Below are 22,111 nucleotides of genomic sequence, written 5' to 3' on the forward strand. Positions count from 1 at the left end.
GTGTTGGTGAGTGACTTCAATCCACAGTCTTCAGGCTCCTGGAGCAGATCTTCACAGGCAGGAAGTTTCTAGATGTTGCAGACACAACCCTCAGGCCCTGCAGGCTTTCCCAGGTTAGGGCTGAGGATGAGCTCTCCGGAGTGTTGGGCAATCTTGCCCTTTTCCAGGGAGGAGCTACCTGGGCTTATTCACAGGGCGGGTCACCAGGTGCTGTCAGCCTGAGTCTGGTCCCACTTGCATTTCTCCAGGTGCTGTGAAAGGAGCTGGCTCAGAGCCTTGCCCTCTGTCTTCCCCTTCTCTCCCATCTTTTGTTAGGGATCCTGGGCTCTCCTCTTCTCTCTGGGAAGCTAGAGCCCAAGTGCTCCATTCCCAGGGAGGGAGTGCCCTCTAGGGCCAGGGGGAGTGAAGGCTGGAGGAGGAGGCACCAGCTGGTGAAGAAGGGCAGGGCCTGGAGGCCAAGTCTGGAAGGGAAGGAGCTGCTGGCCAATCAGGAGCGAGCTGACTGCACCCTGACCTGCTGGGCTGGGACAGCACAGGACCCACAGGTATCTGTGAGTTGAGTGTGTGTTTCTTCTTCAGAAGCCCTCTTCCAGCAAAGGGACTGGAATCCACCAGAAAGAGTGTTAAGGGTTGGATTTCTTCTGCCCTAGAACTAAGAACCCCTCCTACTCCTGTATCTCCCTCATCTGGCGTATTCCCAGCTGGGAAGGGATTCTCTGCATCAGACCCATCCATATGAGTCTGGATTTCTCGGTTGTACCATTCTTGGCTCTTACTTCCTTTGTCTGTAAAAATGGGGGTTAACAGTCTTACATGACAGGATTAGTGTGAGGACTAATTAAATAAGACTGCATGTGCAAGTGTGTACACAGCCTTGCACGCAATGGGCACGTGATGAAATTGAGTTGCTCGGGTAATAATAGGACAGGGATGCTGAGCACCTGCTGTATGCTGGGGGCCCTGAGAAGCCTGAAGTGGGTGCTGGCCCTCAGGAGGCCACAGGATGGTAGAGGAGGCAGAGGGCACCCGCTGCAGTCAGGGTTGGGGATGCTCTGCAGATTGAGAATGGTCATGTTAACAACTGTCAGCGTCTTTCTCAGGCCGCCATCCACACTCTCCAGATTGGTGTCCTGGGACCACGTGGGAATGCTGCCGTGGCTTCTTGTCTTCTCTGCACTGGGTCTCCAGGCCTGGGGTAAGTTTTCTTTCCCTGGGCCAAAGAGCAACCGAGAAGGGTGATCCTGAAGTCTCATAATAGGAATTAAAAAATACCTACTCTCCATCTGAGCCTGAGGAGTTCAAGGCTGTAGTGAGCCGAGATCCCACCACTGCACTCCAGCCTGGGTGACAGAGAAAGAACTTGTCTCAAAAACAAACAAACAAACGACAACAAAAAACCTACTCTCTCGGCTGGGTGTGGTGGCTCACGCTTGTAATCCCAGCACTTTGGGAGGCCAAGGCGGGCAGATCACGAGGTCAGGAGATCGAGACCATCCTGGCCAACATGGTGAAACCACGTCTCTACTAAAAATACAAAAATTAGCTGGGTGTGGTGGCGCGTGCCTCTAGTTCCAGCTACTTGGGAGGGAGGCTGAGGTAGGAGAATTGCTTGAAGCCAAGAGGTGGAGGTTGCAGTGAGATGAGATCGTGCCACTGCACTTCAACCTGGGTGACAGAGTGAGAACTTGTCTCAAAACCAAACAAACAAAAACAAACCCATTGTCTCTTGGCCGGGCGCAGTTGCTTACGCCTGTAATCCCAGCACTTTGGGAAGCCAAGGCGGGCAGATAAGGAGGTCAAGAGATCGAGACCATCCTGGTCAACATGGTGAAACTCCGTCTGCTGCGCGCCTGTAGTCCCAGCTACTCAGGAGGGAGGCATGAGAGAACTGCTTGAACCCGGGAGGCAGAGGTTGTAGTGAGCCGAGATCAAGCTACTGCACTCCAGCCTGGTGACAGAGTGAGACTCCATCTCAAACAAACAAACAAAAAACAAAACAAAAAGAAAAAACCCCCAAAACCTACTCTCTCTTAGGGAGAAAGAATAGATTGTACATAGAGCACAAAACTTGGAGCCTACAGACCTGGATTCACGTCCTCGCTCTGCCTCTAGGAATGATTTTAAACAAGCAATTAAGCTCTATAAACTTTTATTTTCCCACCTGAAAATTGAGATAGTTATGACTTCCTAAACTCACTGTGAGGATTAAATGAGATAATGCACCTGAAGATATAGCAATACGTGGGCAGTAAAAGCAAATAAACAGGAGCAAGGATTACATTTGTATTATTATGATGTCAATCAGAGTCCAGCCTATGGCTTGGGTTTGTGCTTGTCAACAAGAGAAAGCTCCTCGCGGGTAAGGGTCTCAATCAATGCCCTGCCCATCCCCCATGGGCCTTCAGACAGGAGAATGGGCATAGCACATGTCCCTAAAATCAATCCTGGGGGAACTGGTCTGAGCCACGCAGGTAATTCTAACCCGTTCTTCACACACGGTTCCCCATTGCTTCGGTAAAATGCACACAAGAGAGGACTTTGTGGTTTTGAAGTATCTGAATACATTTCCAGGTTTTTTTTTTTTTTTCACCAATTCTGTGTGTAGATACAGCTAATGAGAAAAGGATAACATTTCCAACTTCCTGCCTATCCCAGGGGATTTCCCAGAGTTGGCATGGGAGGAAGTTTTGCCACCTGTTGCTATTAGAGGTGGCCCTCTGGTCAGCCCAGAGGGATTTCTTAGAGGGGGCTCTGGGATTTGAGGAGGCAGAGGGGCAGTGGAGAGGGGATGGCTGTTTCTGTTCAGAGCTGGTGCCAACATGATGGCTGGTATTGGTGCTCTCTGATGCAAAATGGGATATTCCTTTGCAGGTGATTCCTCCTGGAACAAAACACAAGCTAAACAGGTATCAGAGGGGCTCCAGTACCTATTTGAGAACATCTCCCAGCTCACTGAAAAAGGTAAACTGGATCTGGATAGTAAGGGGGTTTTGGGACGAGCTGGGGTTTTTCATGTGATCGGAAATGTTTCTGAGGTCTGCAAAGCCACATGCGACTGGGATGGGGCAAATGGGATTGAGGTTCAGAGAGCAGTACCAGTAAACCACCTGCATTAATTGCCCTAGGTCCTTGGGATGGAAGGCTGGTGCTGGAAGGCTAGAAACCCAGGAAGGGGGGAAACAGCCTCTGCAGACAGGGACCCTCTTTGGAGGGAGACCCAAACCTTGCCCTCAGGGAGTCCTCAGACTGAGGGGGAGACATAGCCCCTGCTGGTGGGAGAAGATGCAGTCCCCTCAGGGAACACTGAGAACCACAGAGGAAATGATCAGAGAGCACACATTGAATGCTGAGGTGACACCAAGCCAGGCTGCTCAGGGCTTTCCCAGGGATAAGCAGGTGATGCTTCCTGAAGTGCAGAGCCTGGACCACAGCAGGGGAGGAGATGGGTAGGGGACATTATGGGATGGGGGAGCAAAGCATTAGGCTCCCTGGCCAGGTGCAGAGTCTGTATTCGGGGTGAGTGTTGGAGAGATGGGGATGCAGAGGTGGGCAGGGCAGGTGCACCTGCCTGCTGAAGGCTCTTCCACTACCATGGGGCCGACACAGCCCATGCCTGCATGTTCAGCTTGGCCGGCTAATGCGGTAGTGATGGGGCAGGTGCGCTGAGTGACGACCCCAAGGCCTCCCCACAGATGTCTCCACCACGGTCTCTCGCAAGGCATGGGGGGCAGAAGCTGTTGGCTGCAGTATTCAGCTGACCACGCCAGTGAATGTCCTTGTTATACACCATGTCCCTGGATGGGAGTGTCACGACCGGAGAGTCTGCAGCCAGAGACTGCGGGAACTGCAGGCCCATCATGTCCACAACAACAGCGGGTGTGATGTGGCCTACAAGTAAGAGCTGGGTCTGGGTCCCAAGGCACATGGTCAGTGTTGCTTCCCTGGGATGCTTCTCCTGTCCCTTCTCATCCCTCTTCCTCATTTTCTGGGTTGTGGTCCTATATGTTTTATAATGAATAAAATATTTAAAGCCCCCATGAAACTCCCAATCCTTTGGATCTTTCTGTGAGGTGCCTGTCTCTGAGAGCTCCCGGAAGGAAGCAAGGAAGGTTAAGTAATAACTGTATTCTCTACCCTCCCCCAACCCTGGCTTGCACAGCACACCACAGATTACAAACGACTTCCTCATATATGAGGGCTTTAGCTCTCCCGACTGATAGGCAGGTGTCACCATCTCTTTGCCCTGGGAAGAGGGGCCCAAGGGAGGGAGGCTGATTAATTTGGGGTCACATATCTATGGACTCATGGAGCCTAAACTGGCTCTCTTCATCCCTGGTGTGCTCCTCCACACCACACACATGGGCTCCAGCCTCAGTGAGGCCAATGTCCATCTGTTCCTGTAATGATCGCTCTAGCAGGTTGTACCGGTGCCCATACCACATGCCCTTGGATCACCTCTGACTTTGGCTAGCTGTGGACAGTTCCTGAGTGTGATGACGGCTTCCTGCCTCAAGTGCCCAACACATCTCTCTGCTTTCCTGCTTCAGACCTTCCCCCAGCCCCTGACGACAAAAGGGAGTGAATGCCTTTCTGGGGGACAAGCCTTGGTGTGTAGCCTCCTCAACCCCAGCCCTTATGAGAGGCAGTTCTAAAGCACATGTACACAGCTCCTGGGAAGGCCACAGGGTGGGGTGGAGCCGCAGGTAGCCACTGTGAGCCAGCCCAATTTCACACACTTTGCTGGCTTTCTTCCTTCTGTCTCACTCTCCTCAGCCTGGCTTCTGGGATCCTGTAAGAATTAGAGAAAGAGGAAAGAAACATGAAAGGTGGCTCGACAGTCGAGGACTGGTTTATTTTAGAGAAAACAAAACTGAGAGAGGCTTTTGGCCAAGTTAGGTCAGAGACCACTGTCTTACAGACTAAGGGTTTTTAAGGTTTCAGGGTGGGAGAGTTTATCAGAGGCTTGGACTGCTTCTGCATCTTTGTTGTGCTTATCTGGGAGGGAGAGTTGTGTGTCTGTTCCCATACATCTTTCTGCAGCTGCAGGCATACCCCCACCGCCCCCCAGTCTGCTTTTAGCTTCCTTATCTTAGTGCACCTGAAGGGAAAGGAATGTGCTTATTAAGGCCCACTGTTTTACTGGGGCCAATTGTATGAGGGTGAAGTTTGGCAGTTACTCAAGGGACTTTCCCCCCACCCCTCTCTGTGCCCGAGCTGTCTTATCTGTGTTTTACTGTCTGCTCTTTCTGGCTGCTTGTTTTTAGAAGAGAAGTGATTTCCTTGAAATACATGAGGCTAGAAAGGGCGCTGGAACTTCAAGTGGTGGTGTTTGTCTGAGATGAAGGTGCTCCTGCTCTGTTAGATACCTTTGCAGATAAAGTGCCTGCATCCTCGGCCTTGTCTCAGGAGCTACTTCTTGGGAAGTCTATGTAGGACAGTTACGTGACAGGGAGAAATCAAATGAACAGCTCTGCGTGGATCACACAGGCAGCACACACTTTGGAGGAGGTAGGAGAGCCATGTTTAAGGAAGTGTGGAAGACAGAAGAGCCTTCCATTGTGTGGCCAGGTCAGTGTTAGTTATCATGGAACCTCTAGGACCTCTTTTCCTGAGCATGTAGAATGATTTCTGGTAAAACTGCAGCCTCTGAAAAGGGAAAGAGGTAGGGAGTGTGAGAGTGGGTCCTTCTGAATTCTAAGGACTAGTATAAATGACTTGTTCTTTCCAATGTCTGGGAAGAGTTGGTGCAAATTCCTTTTAGTGAACACAGCTTCAGCCCTTCTCCATTTTGAGGCTGGGTAAGTGGTTTCCCCTCTCAGGAATGTCCTACAGTGCCAGCCATGAAACCTGTATTATCTTGCTCCATAGCTTCCTGGTTGGGGATGATGGCAGGGTGTATGAAGGTGTTGGCTGGAACATCCAAGGAGTGCACACCCAAGGCTACAACAACATCTCCCTGGGCTTTGCCTTCTTCGGCACTAAGAAAGGTAACAGTTATCACAGCTGACCTTCTCCAAAGAGTTCTCTAATCCTTTGTTTCAGGGGCCAGTTCATGGGAAGTAGCTATCTGCTACTCTGCTGTCTTCTTATCCTTCTCATACTTCTCTGAAGACCCACTCTCTCTTGGAATTCTCTTCTTCCTTGATTTCCAGGAAATGACTTTGTGAAGGGTCTCTTCCTACTGCCCTGGCTTCCTTCTCAACCCCTGTAAACAGGCTACTCTTCCTCTAGCCATCTTGTACGTGGAGATGCTGACCAGTCGTCTCTCTGCAAGCTTATCTGGGCTTCAACTCTCTCCTCTACGTCAATGACTAACACATCTTTCTCTTGAGCTCTGACCATTCTGTGGCTGTGGGCCATGCTTTCCAAGTTCCTGCCAGGCACCTCTTCCTTTCATCTCTTACTCCTAGATTTTCTATATATTTCTAAAAAAAAAAAAATAAACACACACTCTGAGTCTCCTAATCTCTGACTGTCTTCCCCTTCTTTCTGGACTGTTGCTCCAAGGCCCCTTGCCACATGCATCCTAACATATGTACTCCAGGACCATTCCTTTGAATTTGTGCACCCTTTCCCATTAACAGAGGATCTTGCATACCTAGTTTCTCATTTTCCCCTCCCAGTACCCTTTGAGATAGTCCAGGTAGATTTCAGGACCCCTGTTGTGCAGAGGTGCAGCCTGGGTTTCAGAGAGGTCGATGACCCCAAGTGACACAGCTAGAAGGAGAGGAATCAGAACATGGTCCATATCTTTTATCTCCAGCTCCTGGGTGGTTTCTCCAGCATTCCAGAGGACTCTGTGTTTATCTTGGTTTTGCTTTTGTTTTCATGACTACTCATTTCCATTTGTTGTTAGCTTGGGATCTTGAGCATGTTACTTCTCAGAGCCTCAAGTTCCTCTTCACAAATAATGCAGTTAATAATAGCATCTCTGAGAGGTTTGTGCTGTGGATTAAATGAGTTATTGTAGGCAAAGAGCCTGACACATGCCTGGAGGGGCCCCTTCTGATGAAACCCTGGCCTGGCCTTGCGGGTGCTGCTGGGCTTGGTGCTGCTTCTGAGCTCTTTCATGGAGAGAGGGGGTGAAGTTTGGCAGGTATTTGGGATGGGAAAGGACTTCCTTCTGAGCCACTGAGAGATCTTTCCAGGCAGATCCTTAATTCCCAGCCTCTCCAACTGGGGGCATAACCTGTTCCCTTTTCTTCCTCTCCATCAGCTGTGCAGGGACTGGCAGAGCATCTTCTCCTTCCCCAGAAGATCCCCTGAAACTCAGGCCGGGTGAAGGTTTCCCACAGATTTCTCTCTTCTAGGCCACAGTCCCAGCCCTGCTGCCCTGTCGGCCATGGAAAACCTAATCGCCTATGCTGTCCAGAAGGGCCACCTGTCATCCAGTTATGTTCAGCCACTTCTTGTGAAAGGCGAGAACTGCCTGGCCCCTCGGCAGAAGACAAGCCTGAAGATAGGTAAGACCTTTCTTCAACCCTACTGGGCCTGCCGCTGGGCTCACTCCAACTAACTCACAAATACCATTGGGAGTGACCCTTTCAGTAGGGCCCATTAGATTCCTTCTGGAAGGCAACTGGCCACCCAACTCTCTGAACTCTTGGGGCTGGCAAATCTTGAGAGGAAACCTCCAGGCCACCTCTTTGTCCCCCAGATTCCTCATATGAAAGAGCCATAGCATTATCCCTGGTGTCATATATGCACACTCCTTTCTTCCATCACTCAACAAGCATTTACTGAACACCTTCTAGACCCTGAAAATATACTCAGGAATGAAAAGCAAAAGTTCCTGGCCTCATGAAGTTTCAGTCTAGAGGGCAGAGAAAGACAATAAGCAAATAAATAAGTGACATATTTGGTATGTTATATGGAGAAAAGTGCAAGGGAGGAGACAATGGAAAGGGACTGGATACATTTATACACATATTTATACACTCATATGTTTACACATGAACACACACACACTAACATATATTTCTGAATACAAAAACCAAAACAACACGAATAGACTGAAGTGCTGCAGAAAACTTAGACCACTACTTACACAGACTTTAAAGAAAGAGCTTAACGTAATTCAGATAATAAAAGGTGGATACCATTTTGGGTTTAACAAGCAGCAACATCAAGAACAGTAAATTTAATAAGCACTTTCAGCCTTTTCTTGGGCTTAATCAAGACTGAAAGAAGATTCATCTCTATTATATTAAAGCCTTGAGTAAATTTGATCTCTGGTGCCATCTGTCAACATAAATGATCACTTACATTGACAGAGAGTTTCATGGATTACAAATGACTCAAAGACATATTCTTAGAATAAAATGTCCATGTCCCACTGTGGGACACTGTCTGCTCTCAGGTCCCACTGTTGGGGGCAGGGTGGGAGACCCAGAGGGGTTTGGGAAGTTGAGGGTCCGGGACATTATATCAGCCTACAGTGGAGAAGTGGCTGACATGGATGGGGAAGATGAACCCTCTGTTGTTTCTCGCCCCGCCTCAGCTTGCCCCAGCATTGTCCCACGGTCTGTGTGGGGAGCCAGGGAGACCCACTGTCCCAGGATGACTCTCCCAGCGAAGTATGGCATCATTATCCACACTGCCGGGAGGACCTGCAACATTTCTGATGAGTGCCGCCTGCTGGTCCGGGACATCCAGTCTTTCTACATAGACAGGCTCAAGTCATGCGACATTGGGTATAAGTGAGTGGGTCTGGGTACCGTGGGCTTCTCTTCTCTTGGGGGCAGAAACTGAACCTTTGAAAGGAAGGTGAAAGCGAACTAATATTTACTGGCTAGTCACCATAGGAGAGGCACTGTATGGCTAACCAAATGAATTCATCACACGACCCTGCCTGGGTCTTTCTTAGGAGATAGCCAAGGGGGTAGTCATTTGCCCAAACATGTTCTCAAGACGTGTACCTACTAAAGGTAGTAAACTGGCATGATGGATGCTAAAACTCTGCCAAAAAGTCACTGGAGGAAGCAGTATGCATGCAAGATTCTGACACCTGTAGAAAAGATAATCGAAAGATTGTGCTTTGTTTGTGTAACCACCGCCTCCTACTCAGAGGCTGGGGCTCTGCTGCTCACTTTGGCCACAACCTGAAGTGGTTCCCCCTCATGGTAGACCCATGCTGCTTCTCTGCTTCTAGAAACCACCAACCTCCTTGGGAAGAATATCCTTCCTGTCTGAAGGCGGGGGAGAGACCAAGTACTATCTTTTGATTTCTCTAATGCTAAGGTCTGTGATTCTTTAATAAGGAACACACCGACTTAAGTGGAAGAGTAAACATTTATTTATTTTTTTCCCTGTTAAGCATTATCTTAAAGGGTCTCAAAATTCTGTGACACATTTTTGATCAAGATGTTTCCATTAAAAAGTACTGATTTTAAAAACTGCTGCACAAATATACAAAATAAATAGTCCACAAAACAAGCAGAAATTTCTTGAAGGATGCTTTCAGAGTTTGCAGATAAGATATCCGGGGTTAGATGCCATGTAATGTCCCATCAGGAACAATCACACTAAATTTTAAATCTCAGAAAAGGCTACTGGTAGCCCATCTGGCATATTCATGCACATTCATAGAAGGAACCCTTAACTCTAGGGCCATTTATGGCTTAGTGATGAATTTACCATCGCTTGGTACATGATTCTGGGCTGACTGTCTCTCCCCTCTCTGGCCCCCCGCTCTCTGTCCCCATTTTAGTAGCACCCTTTTCAAGATAGGAGAAAACTTTCCCTCCAACATCTATGACGTATCAGAACCTACCAAGTGCTTTGCTAGGTCCTGCCATACAGGATTACTTGCAGCATTGCTGTCTTTAATAAGAGTGGATACCTGAAAACGGACTGTAAATTTGGAAAGCCTAAACTGGAAAGTGGTGGAGGCTGAGGGGAGGCCCTTTCCCTTTTTCTATTCAGGTCTCAGAGGGTAGTTACCTGTCCCTTGACTCGGACTTTCTATTGTATCCTCTTCTATTATAGCATTATGACCGTGTCATTTTCTTTCATCGAGGTGGTCTGTAGTCAGGATGACACACTCCCTGCCTCATAGATTACAATTCACTGAACATGTAATTGAATGTGTACTCTGCGTGGCACAAGGCTACTCTGGGGATGCCATCAGATGTGCCTCACAGATATGGTTCTTGCCTGCATGGAGCCAATGCTTTAGTGAGGAAGAAAAATAATTCAAACAAATAAGTTCTAGTAGGGTAGGTTAAACATTATGATAGGGGACACGTGGAGGGTAGACGGGAGGTTTAGGATGCCAGGAAAAGAGGCGTGAAGGAAGCAATCCCTGTGGGAGCATCAGATTAGCTGAGGCCTTCCAGTTGAGTGGGAGAAGGAAGCAGGAAGAGTGATTCAGGAAGGGGGAAGTGGCCTCTGTGGAAAGGACTGAATTCCAGCCTGAGAGAGGTGCCTGTGGGGAGCTGAGAGAAGTTCATCGGGATAAATATAGATGTCAAAGAGGAGTGTGGTAGAGCTGATGCTGGGGAGGCAGATAGGGTCCATGTCGGAAGGATCTTGTAACTTAAGCTGAGGTGTGTGCACTCAGTGCTGAGGGACTGAAAACAGGGTTTTGACATAGTAAGATTTGTATTTTAGAAAGACCAGTCTGGCTACCCTTTAGGAATGGACTGGATGGGAAAGGGTGGAGCTGGAGGCCGTGAGATCTGAGGACTGTGCAGCAATCCAGGCAGGACTGAGTGGTGACATCCCTGTGATGGTAGCAGAGGTCACAGAGAGAAGTGGAAGAATTTCAGAGGTCAGTGGAGGTTAATGGTTAATGACCACGGTGCAGGGCAGATCAGGGAGAGTAGTTGGGAGACATCATTGACAAGCCTGGGTTAATGAGTGGATGAAGTGGGTGGGCTGATGCCTGTATTCCTGGCTGGGGCCAATGGGTGGGTGGGTGACCATGCCTTTCACCAAGATGGGGATCCCAGAAAGGGGAACAGGTGAGGAAGAAGATGGGTCCAGTTGTGAACATGCGGACTTTCATGGATGGCAACTGAAGCCAAGGAAGTGGATGGGTTAGTCCTGCGTGGAGTATGGGGAGAAGAGGGCTCAGGATAGCATCCTGAGGAACCCCACATTTAAGGAAAGGGTGCAGGAAGATGAGGTGTGGAGAGAGAGCAGCTGGAGAAGAAAGCCAAGAGAGTGTGGTGTGATGGAAGCTAAGGGAAGAGAATGTTTGGAGAAGTCAAGAGGGGTGGCAGAGTCAAATGTACAGAGAGATCAAGTCAGGAAAGATTGGGGAAGTTTACATTGTATTTAATGGTAAGGAGATCCTGGTCACCTTGGGGGAAACCGTTTTCTCGGTGAGAAGGAGAAAAGGCCTAGGGATTGAAAGCTGTCATTCTCTTTTATCTTCATTGACTGTGAGCTACTTGGGGGCCGCAGTGGTGTGCTGGAGCCGAATGGGCTTGTGCCAGCTCATGAGAGCTGATTGTTAGAGATTCTGGAATTTTGAGAGCTGCTTGTTAAATTGTGGGTCACCTGAAATCTGCTATAGTGAGAGGTTTACACCACAAAAATCAGCATATGCCATAAATTGGGATTCCCTCTCCATACCCTGCTTCCCTCATTCCCCCTGAGCTAGTTTACCAGCACTCCATTGGCAAGGACTGTCTTGTTTCTGTAACCCAGTGCTTAGAATCCAATAGATAATCAAAGTCTGAAGCAGTAAAGACATGAATAAATTAATATATGAAAGAGAGAAACAATTCCAGAATTTCATGCTGGTTTCCGTCTCCCCTTGTGGTCCTCTAGCTTCCTGGTGGGCCAGGATGGCGCCATTTATGAAGGAGTGGGCTGGAATGTCCAAGGCTCCTCCACCCCTGGCTATGACGACATTGCCCTGGGCATTACCTTCATGGGCACCTTCACAGGTAAGTGGATGCTTTGGGCAGTAGGGTCATTGCATGGTATTTGAAAGAGAGCATCTGACATGGAAGACATAGTCTCAGTCTCAAGCGTTATTTTAGTGCCTGCATATGCTTGATTGACCCAGCTTCCAATCCAACATTTGACTCAGCTGAGTGTGACCAGAGGTGACCCCCAGACATAATGCTCACCCTACATCTACCCTCCTTTACACCGAGCCAAATGTCTCTTTCTTCCAATATGTAAGGAACATGCAAAGTAAGGGGAAAAGATCTTTGTGCTTATTTTTAGCTCGTCTTGGTCAGCAGATGCGTCTTCTCTTGGTTACCATGACAACAATGTAGAGACTCTTTGCCTTGTATGCCAAAGCCACAGCGAGCCCCAGTCTTTGCACTGAGAGTGCACACTGAGAATTGTCATGGCTCAGAGCTCTATTTTACTTTGTTTTTTCATTTTTATAGATTTAGGGGCTACAAATCCATTGTGTTACATGGATATGTTACACAGTGGTGAAGTCTGGGCTTTCAGTGTACCCATCACCTGAGTAGTGTACATGGTACCCATTAAATAACGTCTTGTCCCTAATCCTGCTCTCACCTTCTCACCTTTTGAAGTCTCTGATGTCTATTATTGTACTCTGTGTGCCAATATGTACCCATTGTTTAGCTTTCACTTATAAGTAAAAACATGTAGTTTTTCGTTTTCTGTTTTTGAGTCATTCCACTTAGGAATATGGCCTCCATTTCCACCTATGTTGCTGTAAAAGACATGATTTCTTTTCTTTTCTTTCTTTCTTTTTTTTTTTTTTGAGATGGAGTCTCGCTCTGTCGCCCAGGCTGGAACGCAATGTGCAGTTTTGGCTCACTGAAACCTCTGCCTCCTGGGTTCAAGCGATTCTCTGGCCTCAGCCTCCTGAGTAGCTAGGACTACAGGCATATGCCACCACACCTGGCTAATTTTTGTATTTTTAGTAGAGACAGGTGTTCATCATGTTGGCCAGACTGGTCTCGAACTCCTGACCTCGTGATCCGCCTGTCTCAGCCTCCCAAAGTGAGCCACCGTGCCATGATTTCAGTTTTTAATGGCTGAATAGTATTCCATGGTGTACACACACACACACACACACACACACACACACACACACACCCTACCTTTTCTTTATTCAGTCATCCATTGATGGACATTGAAGTGATTCAATGCCTTTGCTATTATGAATAGTGTTGAGATAAACATATGAGTGCAAATGTCTTTTTGATATAATGATTTCTTTTTCTTTGGGATGATACTCATTATTTGGATTGCTGAATCAAATGGCTATTTTATTTTTAGCTCTTTCATAAATTTCCATAGAGGTTGTACTAATTTACATTCTCATCAATAGTGTGTAAGCATTCCCTTTTCTCTGCATCTTCAGCAACATCTGTTATTTTTTGACTTATTTATTTATTTATTTATTTAGACAGAGTCTTGCTCTGTCGCCAGGCTGGAGTGTGGTGGTGTGATCTTGGCTCACTGCAACCTCTCCTCCTGGGTTCAAGCAATTCTCCTGCCTTAGCCTCCTGAGTAGCTAGGACTACAGGTGCATGCCATCACACCCAACTAATTTTTTTATTTTTAGTAGAGACAGGGTTTCACCATGTTGGCCAGGATGGTCTTGATCTCTGTCAATCTGACTGTTGTAAGATGGTATCTCATTGTGATTTTAATTTGCATTTCTCTGACGATTGGTAATGTTGAGCATTTTTTCACGGTTTTTGGCTGCTATCATGTCTTCTTTTGAAAAATGTCTGTCTAGGTCCTTTGCTCACTTTTTAATGAGCTGACTTTTTTCCTTAAAAGTTGTTTGAGTTCCTTGTAGATTACAGATATTAGCTCTTTGTCAGGTGCATAGTTTGCAAACATTTTCTTCCATTCTGTAGGTTGTCTGTTTACCCTGTTGTTTATTTCTTTTGCTGTGAAGAAATATTTTAGTTTAATTAAGTCCCATTTGTCTTTTTTTGCTTTTGTTGCATTTGCTTTTGAGGACTTAGTCATAAATGCTTTGCCTAGGCCCATTTCTAGAAGAGTTTTTTCCCAGGCTTTCTTCTAAGATTTTTATAGTTTGAGATCTTAAATTTAAGTCTTTAATCCATCTTGAGTCAATGTTTGTATACAGTGGGTCTAGTTTCATTCTTCTGCATGTGACTATCCAATTTTCTCAGCACCATTTATTCAATAGGGTGTCCTTTCCCTGGTGTATATTTTTGTCAGCTTTGTCAAAGATTGGTTGAGTGTAGCTATGTGGCTTTATTTCTGGGTTCTCTATTCTGTTCCATTGATCTATGTATCTGTTTTTATACCAGTACCATGCTAATTTGGTTACTATAGTCTTACAGTATAATTTGAAGTCAGGTAATACGATAGCTCCAGCTTTATTCTTTTTACATAGAATTGCTTTGGCTATTTGGGTTCTTTCTTAGTTCCATATGAATTATAGAATAGTTTTTTCAAATTCTGTGAAAAATGATGTTTGTAATTTGATAGGAACTGCGTTGAATCTGTAGATTGCTTTAGGTAGTATGATCACTTTAATGACACTGATCCTTCAAATCCATGAGCATGGGATGTATTCTCATTTGTTTGTGTCATCTACAATTTTTTTCATCAGTGTTTTGTAGTTCTTCTTGTAGAGATCTTTCACCTCCTTGGTATATATATATATATGTATATACACTCACACACTAGGAATACATATATATATACTAGGAATACATATATATACACACTAGGAATACATATATATACATACAAACATATACACACCTATACATAACAGCTGTATTTATCTATTTATATCTATCTATATGTAGCTATTGTATATGGAATTGAGTTCTTGATTTGGTTCTTAGCTTGATTGTTATTGGTGTATAGAAATGCTGCTGATTTTTGTACATTGATTTTGTATCTTGAAACTACTGAAATTATTTATTAAATATAGGAGTCTTTTGAAGGAGTCTTGAGGGTTTTGTAGATATAAGATTATATCACCAGTGAACAGAGATGATTTGACTTCCTCTTTTCCAATTTGGGTGCCTTTTATTTCTCTCTCTTGATTGATTGTTTTATTCAATACTGTGTTGAATAGGAGTGGTGAAAGTGGGCATCTTTGTCTTTTTCTAGTTCTTAGGGGGAATGTTTTCAACTTTTTACCATTCAGTATGATGTTGATTGTGATTTTGTCATATATGGATTTATTATTCTGAGGTATGTTCTTTTGATGCCTAGTTTCTTGAGAGTTTTTATCATGAAGTTGGTTTTAATTGAATGCTTTTTCTGCATCAAAACTATTTATAGTTTTTGTTTTAATTCTGCTTATGTGGTGAAGCACATTTATTTATTTGCATATGTTGAACCATCTCTGCTTCCCAGGAATAAAGCCCACTTGATTGTGGGAATTAACTTTTTGATGTGTTGTTGGATTTAGTTCGCTAGTTTTTTGTTGTGAACTTTTGCATCGATATTAATCAGGGCTATTGGCCTGTAGTTTTGGTTGTTGTTGTTGTGTCCTTACCTGGCGTTGGTATCAGAGTGGCTTTGTAGATGAGTTGGGGAGGATTCCCTCCTCCTCAATTTTTGGGAACAATTTTAGTAGGGTTGGTATTCTTCCTTTTATATCTGGTAGAATACAGCTGTGAATCCATCTGGTCCTGGGCTTTTTGTTGTTGGGAGAATCTTTTTTTAATTACTGATTTAATTTAATTATTTGTTATTGGTCTATTAATGATTTCTATTTCTTCCTGGTTCAGTCTTGGGATGTTGTATGTTTCTAGGAATTTATCCATTTCCTCTAGGTTTTTTAGTTTATATGCATAGAGATGCTCATAGTAATCTCTGACAATCTTTTGTTATTTCTGTGGTATTAACTATAATGCAACCTTTATTATTTCTGATTGTGGGTGTTCTAATCTTATCTCTTTTTTTCTTGGTTAATCTAGCTAGTGGTCTGTGAGTTCTGTTTATCTTTTCAAATAACCAAATTTTTGTTTCATTGATGCTTTCTATTTTTTTTTTTTTGGTCTCATATAGAGACCGAATGCTCAAAGAAGTTCTACATAATATCATTTAGTTCTGCAGTGATCTTTATTATTTCTTCTGCTAGTTTTGGGTTTTGTTTGTTCTAGATTTTCTATTTTTTTGAGTTGTGACATTAGGTTGTTAATTCGAGACTTTCCTATCTTTCTGATAGAGGCATTTGATGCTGTAACATTCCGTCTTATCACTGTTTGTTGTTGTATCCCAGAGGTTTTGGTATGTTGTGTCTCTATTTTCATTCATTTCAAAAAATCTTTAATTTTGACCTTAATTTTATCATTGACCCAATGACCATTCAGGAGCAGGTTGTTTAATTTCCATGTATTTGTATAGTTTTTAGAGTTACTCTTGGTATTGATTTCTAGTTTTCTTCCACTGCGGTCCAACAAGATACTTGATATGATTTTAATTTTTAAAAAATTTATTGAGGCTTATTTTGTGGCCTAGCATATGGTCTATTTTTGAGAATGTTCTGTGTGCAGAAGAGATGAATATATATTCTGCCATTGTTGACTAGAAAGTTCTGTAAATATCTGCTAGGTCTATTTGATCTAGAGTCCAATTTAAGTCTAGAGTTTCTTTGTTGATTTTCTGCCTTGATGATCTGTCTAGTGCTGTCAGTGGGGTGTTGGCTCAGATAATTCATTGTTGTCGGAGGCTGTCCTGTCCTAGGATGTTTAGCAGTATCCTTGGCTTCTACCGACTAGCATTCCCCTGCATCCCAGTTTTCACTACCAAAAATATCTCATGACATTGCCAAATGTCCTCTGGGGGGCTAAATTGCACCCTTATAAAGAACTACCAGGCTAAACATTTGCAGTGGATAAAAGCTTTGTGTATCCCCAGAAGAATATATTATCCCAGGCTTGGCTCTTTTGATTCAGGAAAACTTTGACACTAAGAAATCTGAAGTCTTGACCTTGTTTTTTTGCCTGTCTCTAGGGAGGCTGCCAACAGTGGAATCTATTAGCTTGGTGATGAGGGTGGGTTCTGGGGATATGTTCTATCTTGCAGGGTGCCCTGTAATCCTGTGGACAATGGGCTGCTGTGTTTTGCAGGTATACCACCCAATGCTGCAGCACTAGAGGCAGCCCAAGACCTGATCCAGTGTGCCATGGTCAAGGGGTACTTGACTCCCAACTACCTGCTGGTGGGCCACAGTGATGTGGCCCGAACCTTGTCTCCTGGGCAAGCTTTGTACAACATCATCAGCACCTGGCCTCATTTCAAACACTGAGAGAAGCCCCAGGTCTTTCTGAGACTGCTCTCCCTCCCCTGTCAGGTATCTCCTGTCCTCACCATCCACCTTGGCTCAACACCTTGTGCCCTCCTCCCCTGCCACACCATCCCATGCCTCCTTTTTCAGGTTGGGATGATCATGCCCTCTCCTGCCAACATCCTCCAAGGGCCTCCAACCCTCATAGCTGGACATTCACAGCCCTCTGAGTCTGAGTCCAGACTTCTCTCCTTACCTTCCTCTCCCCTGGAAACCCAGCTCCTCAGCCAGGTGAGACAATGGGCTGGTTCTTGTTTCATTTCTCTCTCTCTCTCCATGCCCCTCTGCCTGGTGAGCCTTCCCCTGGTGTCTGCCTGGCAGCCCTCACCTCCCACCTATCACCCCTCACCCATAACTCAGGTCAACGTGACCACCCTTCCTTGCTTACACATAAACTTGTATATATTTGGATGCAGCCCTTATTTAACGGCTGTCATTATTTATAGATATGTCTATCCTTGCTACTTGGTTGTGAGTTTCTCCAGGGGAGGAACTGTGTTTTATTCATCTCTATGTCCTCTGTTTCTCAGCAGTGTCTGAAATTTAATAGGTTCTACTGATGTTTATTAGAGAAATGGATGAATAAATGAATGAAGAGATCCAAATTCATGTTCACCTTGCCAATTCACTACATCATCCCCTATTTGGAGAAGAACTCTCTGGACAGTGCCCCCATACCACCAGCATTTTCTGTGTTTCTGTTCCCTCCCAGTCCAAGAGCCATAAGATCTCTATGGTACAACAGGGTGTCTGGAGGACATGAGAACCTAAAATAACCAAGATATTTTTACCCCAAATTTTTGACAGCTTAGCATCCAAAATCAAGAGGCCTTTTTGCACACTCCAATGGTGTGTAAACACAAAGGATTCTGTAGTAAGATCTGTAGGAACTGGAACGGTCTGGGTCCTATGCTTCTCAAAACTAGCCAGCTAAAATTCCCTTCTAGAACAAAGCCCCACAGGGGAGAACTGCTGGAAACAGAATCTAATTCAGTCCAGGCCTAAGAGATTAAAAAAAGAAAAAAGAAAAAAGAAGCTCACATGAAAGTGTGGAAAGGCAGTGGAGCAAGAAGCTCTCTGAATATAAGCCATCATAATATTGAACATTTACTTGAAAAAAAAATAATAGAAGGTGTTCCAGAGTGATTGAATTAAAAATGCCTCTCAAAACCATACATCTTCTTTAAAGTTGAGGAAAGCTAATATATAAAATAAACAACAGAAAATAATTGAGGTTCAAACCCACATAAAGTCATTCTAAGATAAAAATAGAATCAGGAGCAGAATCAATAAAATAAAAGCATTACATAAAGACATGCTTATGGGTGAAAACTATAAGCTACAATTTCAAACTGAGCTAAAATAATTAGGAAAATAATACAAGATATGAAAGAACAATTAATGGAAAGTGCAAAAACTCAGAAATAAGGTAATGGGGCTCAGAAGAGAATAAGAAATAAAGGAAATATCAATTTCAGAAATAACCAGTAAAAAAAAAATGTTAAAAGTGGATATACATAATGGATAATGCCTTTAAAGAAAGATACGATAAAACGAAGGAAAATTCTAAAATAAAAAATAAATTAAAAAGTAACATTAAAATAATTAGAGAGAAAGTGATAAATATAAAACATAGGCAAAGAAGATACAAGATACATATATACATATAACTGGAGTCCCTAAGGAAGAAAACTGAAGTAAAGGAACAGAACAAATTTTCAAAACTACTATGCTAGAAACACCTCCTGAAATAAAAAAAAATTTGAAATTTTGTTTTTAAAGGGCACACTTCATACCAGAAAAGATGGACTCAAAATGATGAATGCAAACATATGGTCTACTTGAACAAATGGATTTTTAAGAACTCATTCTCTTTAGTGGAAAATATCCTTTGGGCATTCAGGAAAAAACAACAAATTACTAATAAAAGAGAAAAATATCATCAGACTTATTGACAATAACATTTTGAGCTAGGAGAAAATATAATAACACATTTTAAAAATAAGAAAAAATGTGATCCAAGGATTATGTTCAATCAAATTGACTTTTATGTACAAAGGTCACAGATAAACTCTCATGAACATGGAAGACTCTGTGAATATTATTCCCATGAGACTCTTTGTAAGAATCTACAGAATGTCTTTAAAAGTGACCAAAATAACTGTAGAGACACTGGCATTATGATTGGTGGTAAGCATTTAATACATATTTACTTGTAGAATTAAGACCAAATGAAAATTATTAGAAAAATAGTATTGTATGTAATGGTTATGAACTCTGACAGTGTAGTATAAGGTAGAACTATAAAAAAGTGGGGAGAGAATAAGGAGAGCATCTGCAAGTTAGTTTTAAAAATCACTTTAGTAATCATATTATAGTTCTAATATTAATATTGTTATTAGAAGAAAGTTTAGTATGAGATGTTGAATCAAACAAATGAGTAATTATGTGATATTCTAATTCCATCATCCCCAGTGTTTTTGAAAGTAGGATTCTCAGTGTGGGAAAAGGAGATACAGATTAATACAGCAGAGGTTAAGTGATACACTGTGTCCCTGGATGTGAATTAAAAAAACAACAGGGTGAACTCATTTATGAACATATGAGGTATTTCATCTTAAATAATTTTACCTTTGCTCACTGAAAGGGCCCAGAAACATGATCAATATGGTAGCAATAAGTATCTGTAGCACCCAAGTTGTGATCTTAAAATACCATTTCCCATTTCCCAGTAAAAGAAATCAACAGTTCTTAGAGAAATGGCTGATTTCAGGTCTGGGATGGGAAACATATAAGTTAAAACATTTTATCATATCAGGTAGCAATGAAGCTATTAAATATTTCTCATATTGGGTCGAAAGACTTGGGAAATTTCTACTGTCTAATGGGAAATTTCCAATGTCTAATGGCTAATGACAATATGAGCATCAATAGCAACAATAACTGCAATGGGTCTGATCTTGTTAAGTTTAAATCAACACATTCATAATAATACCAAAAAAACCCCGAATTGTTTTTTTGCTAGGAATTCGTCACTGCTAGGACATCCACTGAATCTACTTTTTTACTTTAAAACTTGTAAAAAAAAGGAAAGAGAAATGTACCTATTCTTCCTTTCCTACACAAAGAATACAATTGAATAACCAAATAGTAGAGAACTTCTCCTAATAGATGTACTCTAATAAATACATGAAAAAGTAATGGTAGAAATGGAATATCATCACCTTGCAAGCCCTAATAAAAAATCTAGGCATTAATGACTGGTAACGTCACACACACAGCTCCCAACTGATGAAAGGTCTGTGGACTGTTTACCTACTCAAGCTTTAGCAATGGTGGACGCCCCTCCCCCAGCCTCGCTGCTGCCTTGCAGTTCGATCTCAGACTGTGCTAGCAGTGAGCGAGGCTCTGTGGGCGTGGGACCCTCTGAACCAGGTGCGGGATATAATCTCCTGGTGTGCCATTTGCTAAGACTGTTGGAAAAGTGCAGTATCAGTGTGGGAGTGTCCCGATTTTCCAGGTACAGTCTGTCATGGCTTCCCTTGGCTAGAAAAGGGAATTCTGTGACCCCTTGCACTTCCCAGGTGAGGCGATGCCCCACCCTGCTTTGACTCACAATCTGTGGGCTGCACCCACTGTCCGACAAGCCCCAGTGAGATGAACCCAGTACCTCAGTTGGAAATGCAGAAATCACCTGTCTTCTGCATCACTCACTCCGGGAGCTGTAAAACTGGAGCTGTTCCTATTCAGCCATCTTAGAATCCATCGTGATGTCTAAAATTAATCTTAAAAAAGATTAATTGGTAAAATTCTAATGAATCTAACTGAGAAAGAGGGGGTGGAGGAGAAACATATATAACTAATGTCAGAAATTAAGCAAGGAAAATTACTGAAGATCAGTAAAGACATGGTAAGAAGATAGTATGAAAAGCAGTATTCAATATATTTGCAAACTGACATTAAACAGAAAAACTTCTAAAAAGGTGCACATCACCAAATTTGACACAAGAAGAAATAGAAAACCTAACTTGTCCTAAACGTTAAAGAAATGGCATCTGTAATTAATACCTTTTATAATAACAAAACAAAACAAAACAAAACAACAATTAAAAAAGTTAGTCTGAGGTATCTTCACTAATGAATTCTACAAGAGAAGAAGTTAGAAATAACATCCATTTTAAACAACATTTTTATAGTAGGAAAAGAGGAACACTCTCCAACTTGTTGTATGAGGCAGCATAATAAAAATACCCCCTTATGGAATATTTTAAATTTATACAAACCTATAGAGACTAATATATTTAACTCATATGTACCCAAAATCTAGCTTAAATGATTAATTCATGGCTAATTACATTTAAACCATACTCCCCACACATTTCCTCAAAAGAAATTCATATGTATCATACAATGTCACCTATATTTCATTATATGTTGCTGAAATAAAATGACAGTAAGAAATAGTCAATATCATTTCATGCCTAAAAGAATCAACAATAAATAATAATTTCTCAATATCATAAAATGCTGAGTCTGTGCACAAATTTGTCTTGCTTTTTTTCCTGTTTGTTAGAATTGGCATCCAAATAAGGTCCATATACTGTGGTTTTATAAATTTATTTTTTATTTTTTATTGTTTTGGAGACAGAATCTCACTCTGTCACCCACGCTGGAGTGCAGTGGTGTGGTCTTGGCTCACTGCAACCTCTGCCTCCAGGGCTCAAGCGATTCTAAGGCCTCAGCCTCCTGAATGGCTGGGATTACAGGTGGCTGCCACCACTCCTGGCTAATTTTTCTGTTTTTAGTAGAGACAGGGTTTCACCATTTTGGTCAGGCTGGTCTTGAACTCCTGGACTCAAGGGATCCACCCAC

At 43.3% G+C, this 22,111-nt stretch overlaps 1 protein-coding gene across 1 annotated transcript; it reads left to right on the plus strand.

Annotated features, from left to right (window-relative positions):
- The first annotated feature begins 232 nt into the window (after positions 1-232).
- PGLYRP4 (peptidoglycan recognition protein 4) lies at positions 233-17,844 on the plus strand. Its single transcript, XM_032154576.2, has 9 exons — positions 233-551; positions 1,101-1,195; positions 2,872-2,961; positions 3,681-3,894; positions 5,869-5,987; positions 7,311-7,463; positions 8,501-8,699; positions 11,779-11,897; positions 17,022-17,844. The coding sequence occupies exons 2-9, from the start codon at positions 1,147-1,149 to the stop codon at positions 17,198-17,200; spliced, it is 1,122 nt and encodes a 373-aa protein (XP_032010467.1). The 5' UTR covers positions 233-551; positions 1,101-1,146; the 3' UTR covers positions 17,201-17,844.
- Positions 17,845-22,111: the final 4,267 nt, after the last annotated feature.

This window comes from Hylobates moloch, unplaced genomic scaffold, assembly GCF_009828535.3.
Source record: "Hylobates moloch isolate HMO894 unplaced genomic scaffold, HMol_V3 SCAFFOLD_5, whole genome shotgun sequence".
In the NCBI taxonomy this organism is placed as follows: domain Eukaryota; kingdom Metazoa; phylum Chordata; class Mammalia; order Primates; family Hylobatidae; genus Hylobates; species Hylobates moloch.

Coding starts and splice junctions, on each gene's coding strand:
- PGLYRP4 (XM_032154576.2), top strand. CDS start 1,147: ATGCTGCCGTGGCTTCTTGTCTTCTCTGCACTGGGTCTCCAGGCCTGG. Junction 5,988..7,310: donor CTTCTTCGGCACTAAGAAAG/GTAACAGTTATC, acceptor TCTCTCTTCTAG/GCCACAGTCCCAGCCCTGCT. Junction 11,898..17,021: donor CTTCATGGGCACCTTCACAG/GTAAGTGGATGC, acceptor TGTGTTTTGCAG/GTATACCACCCAATGCTGCA.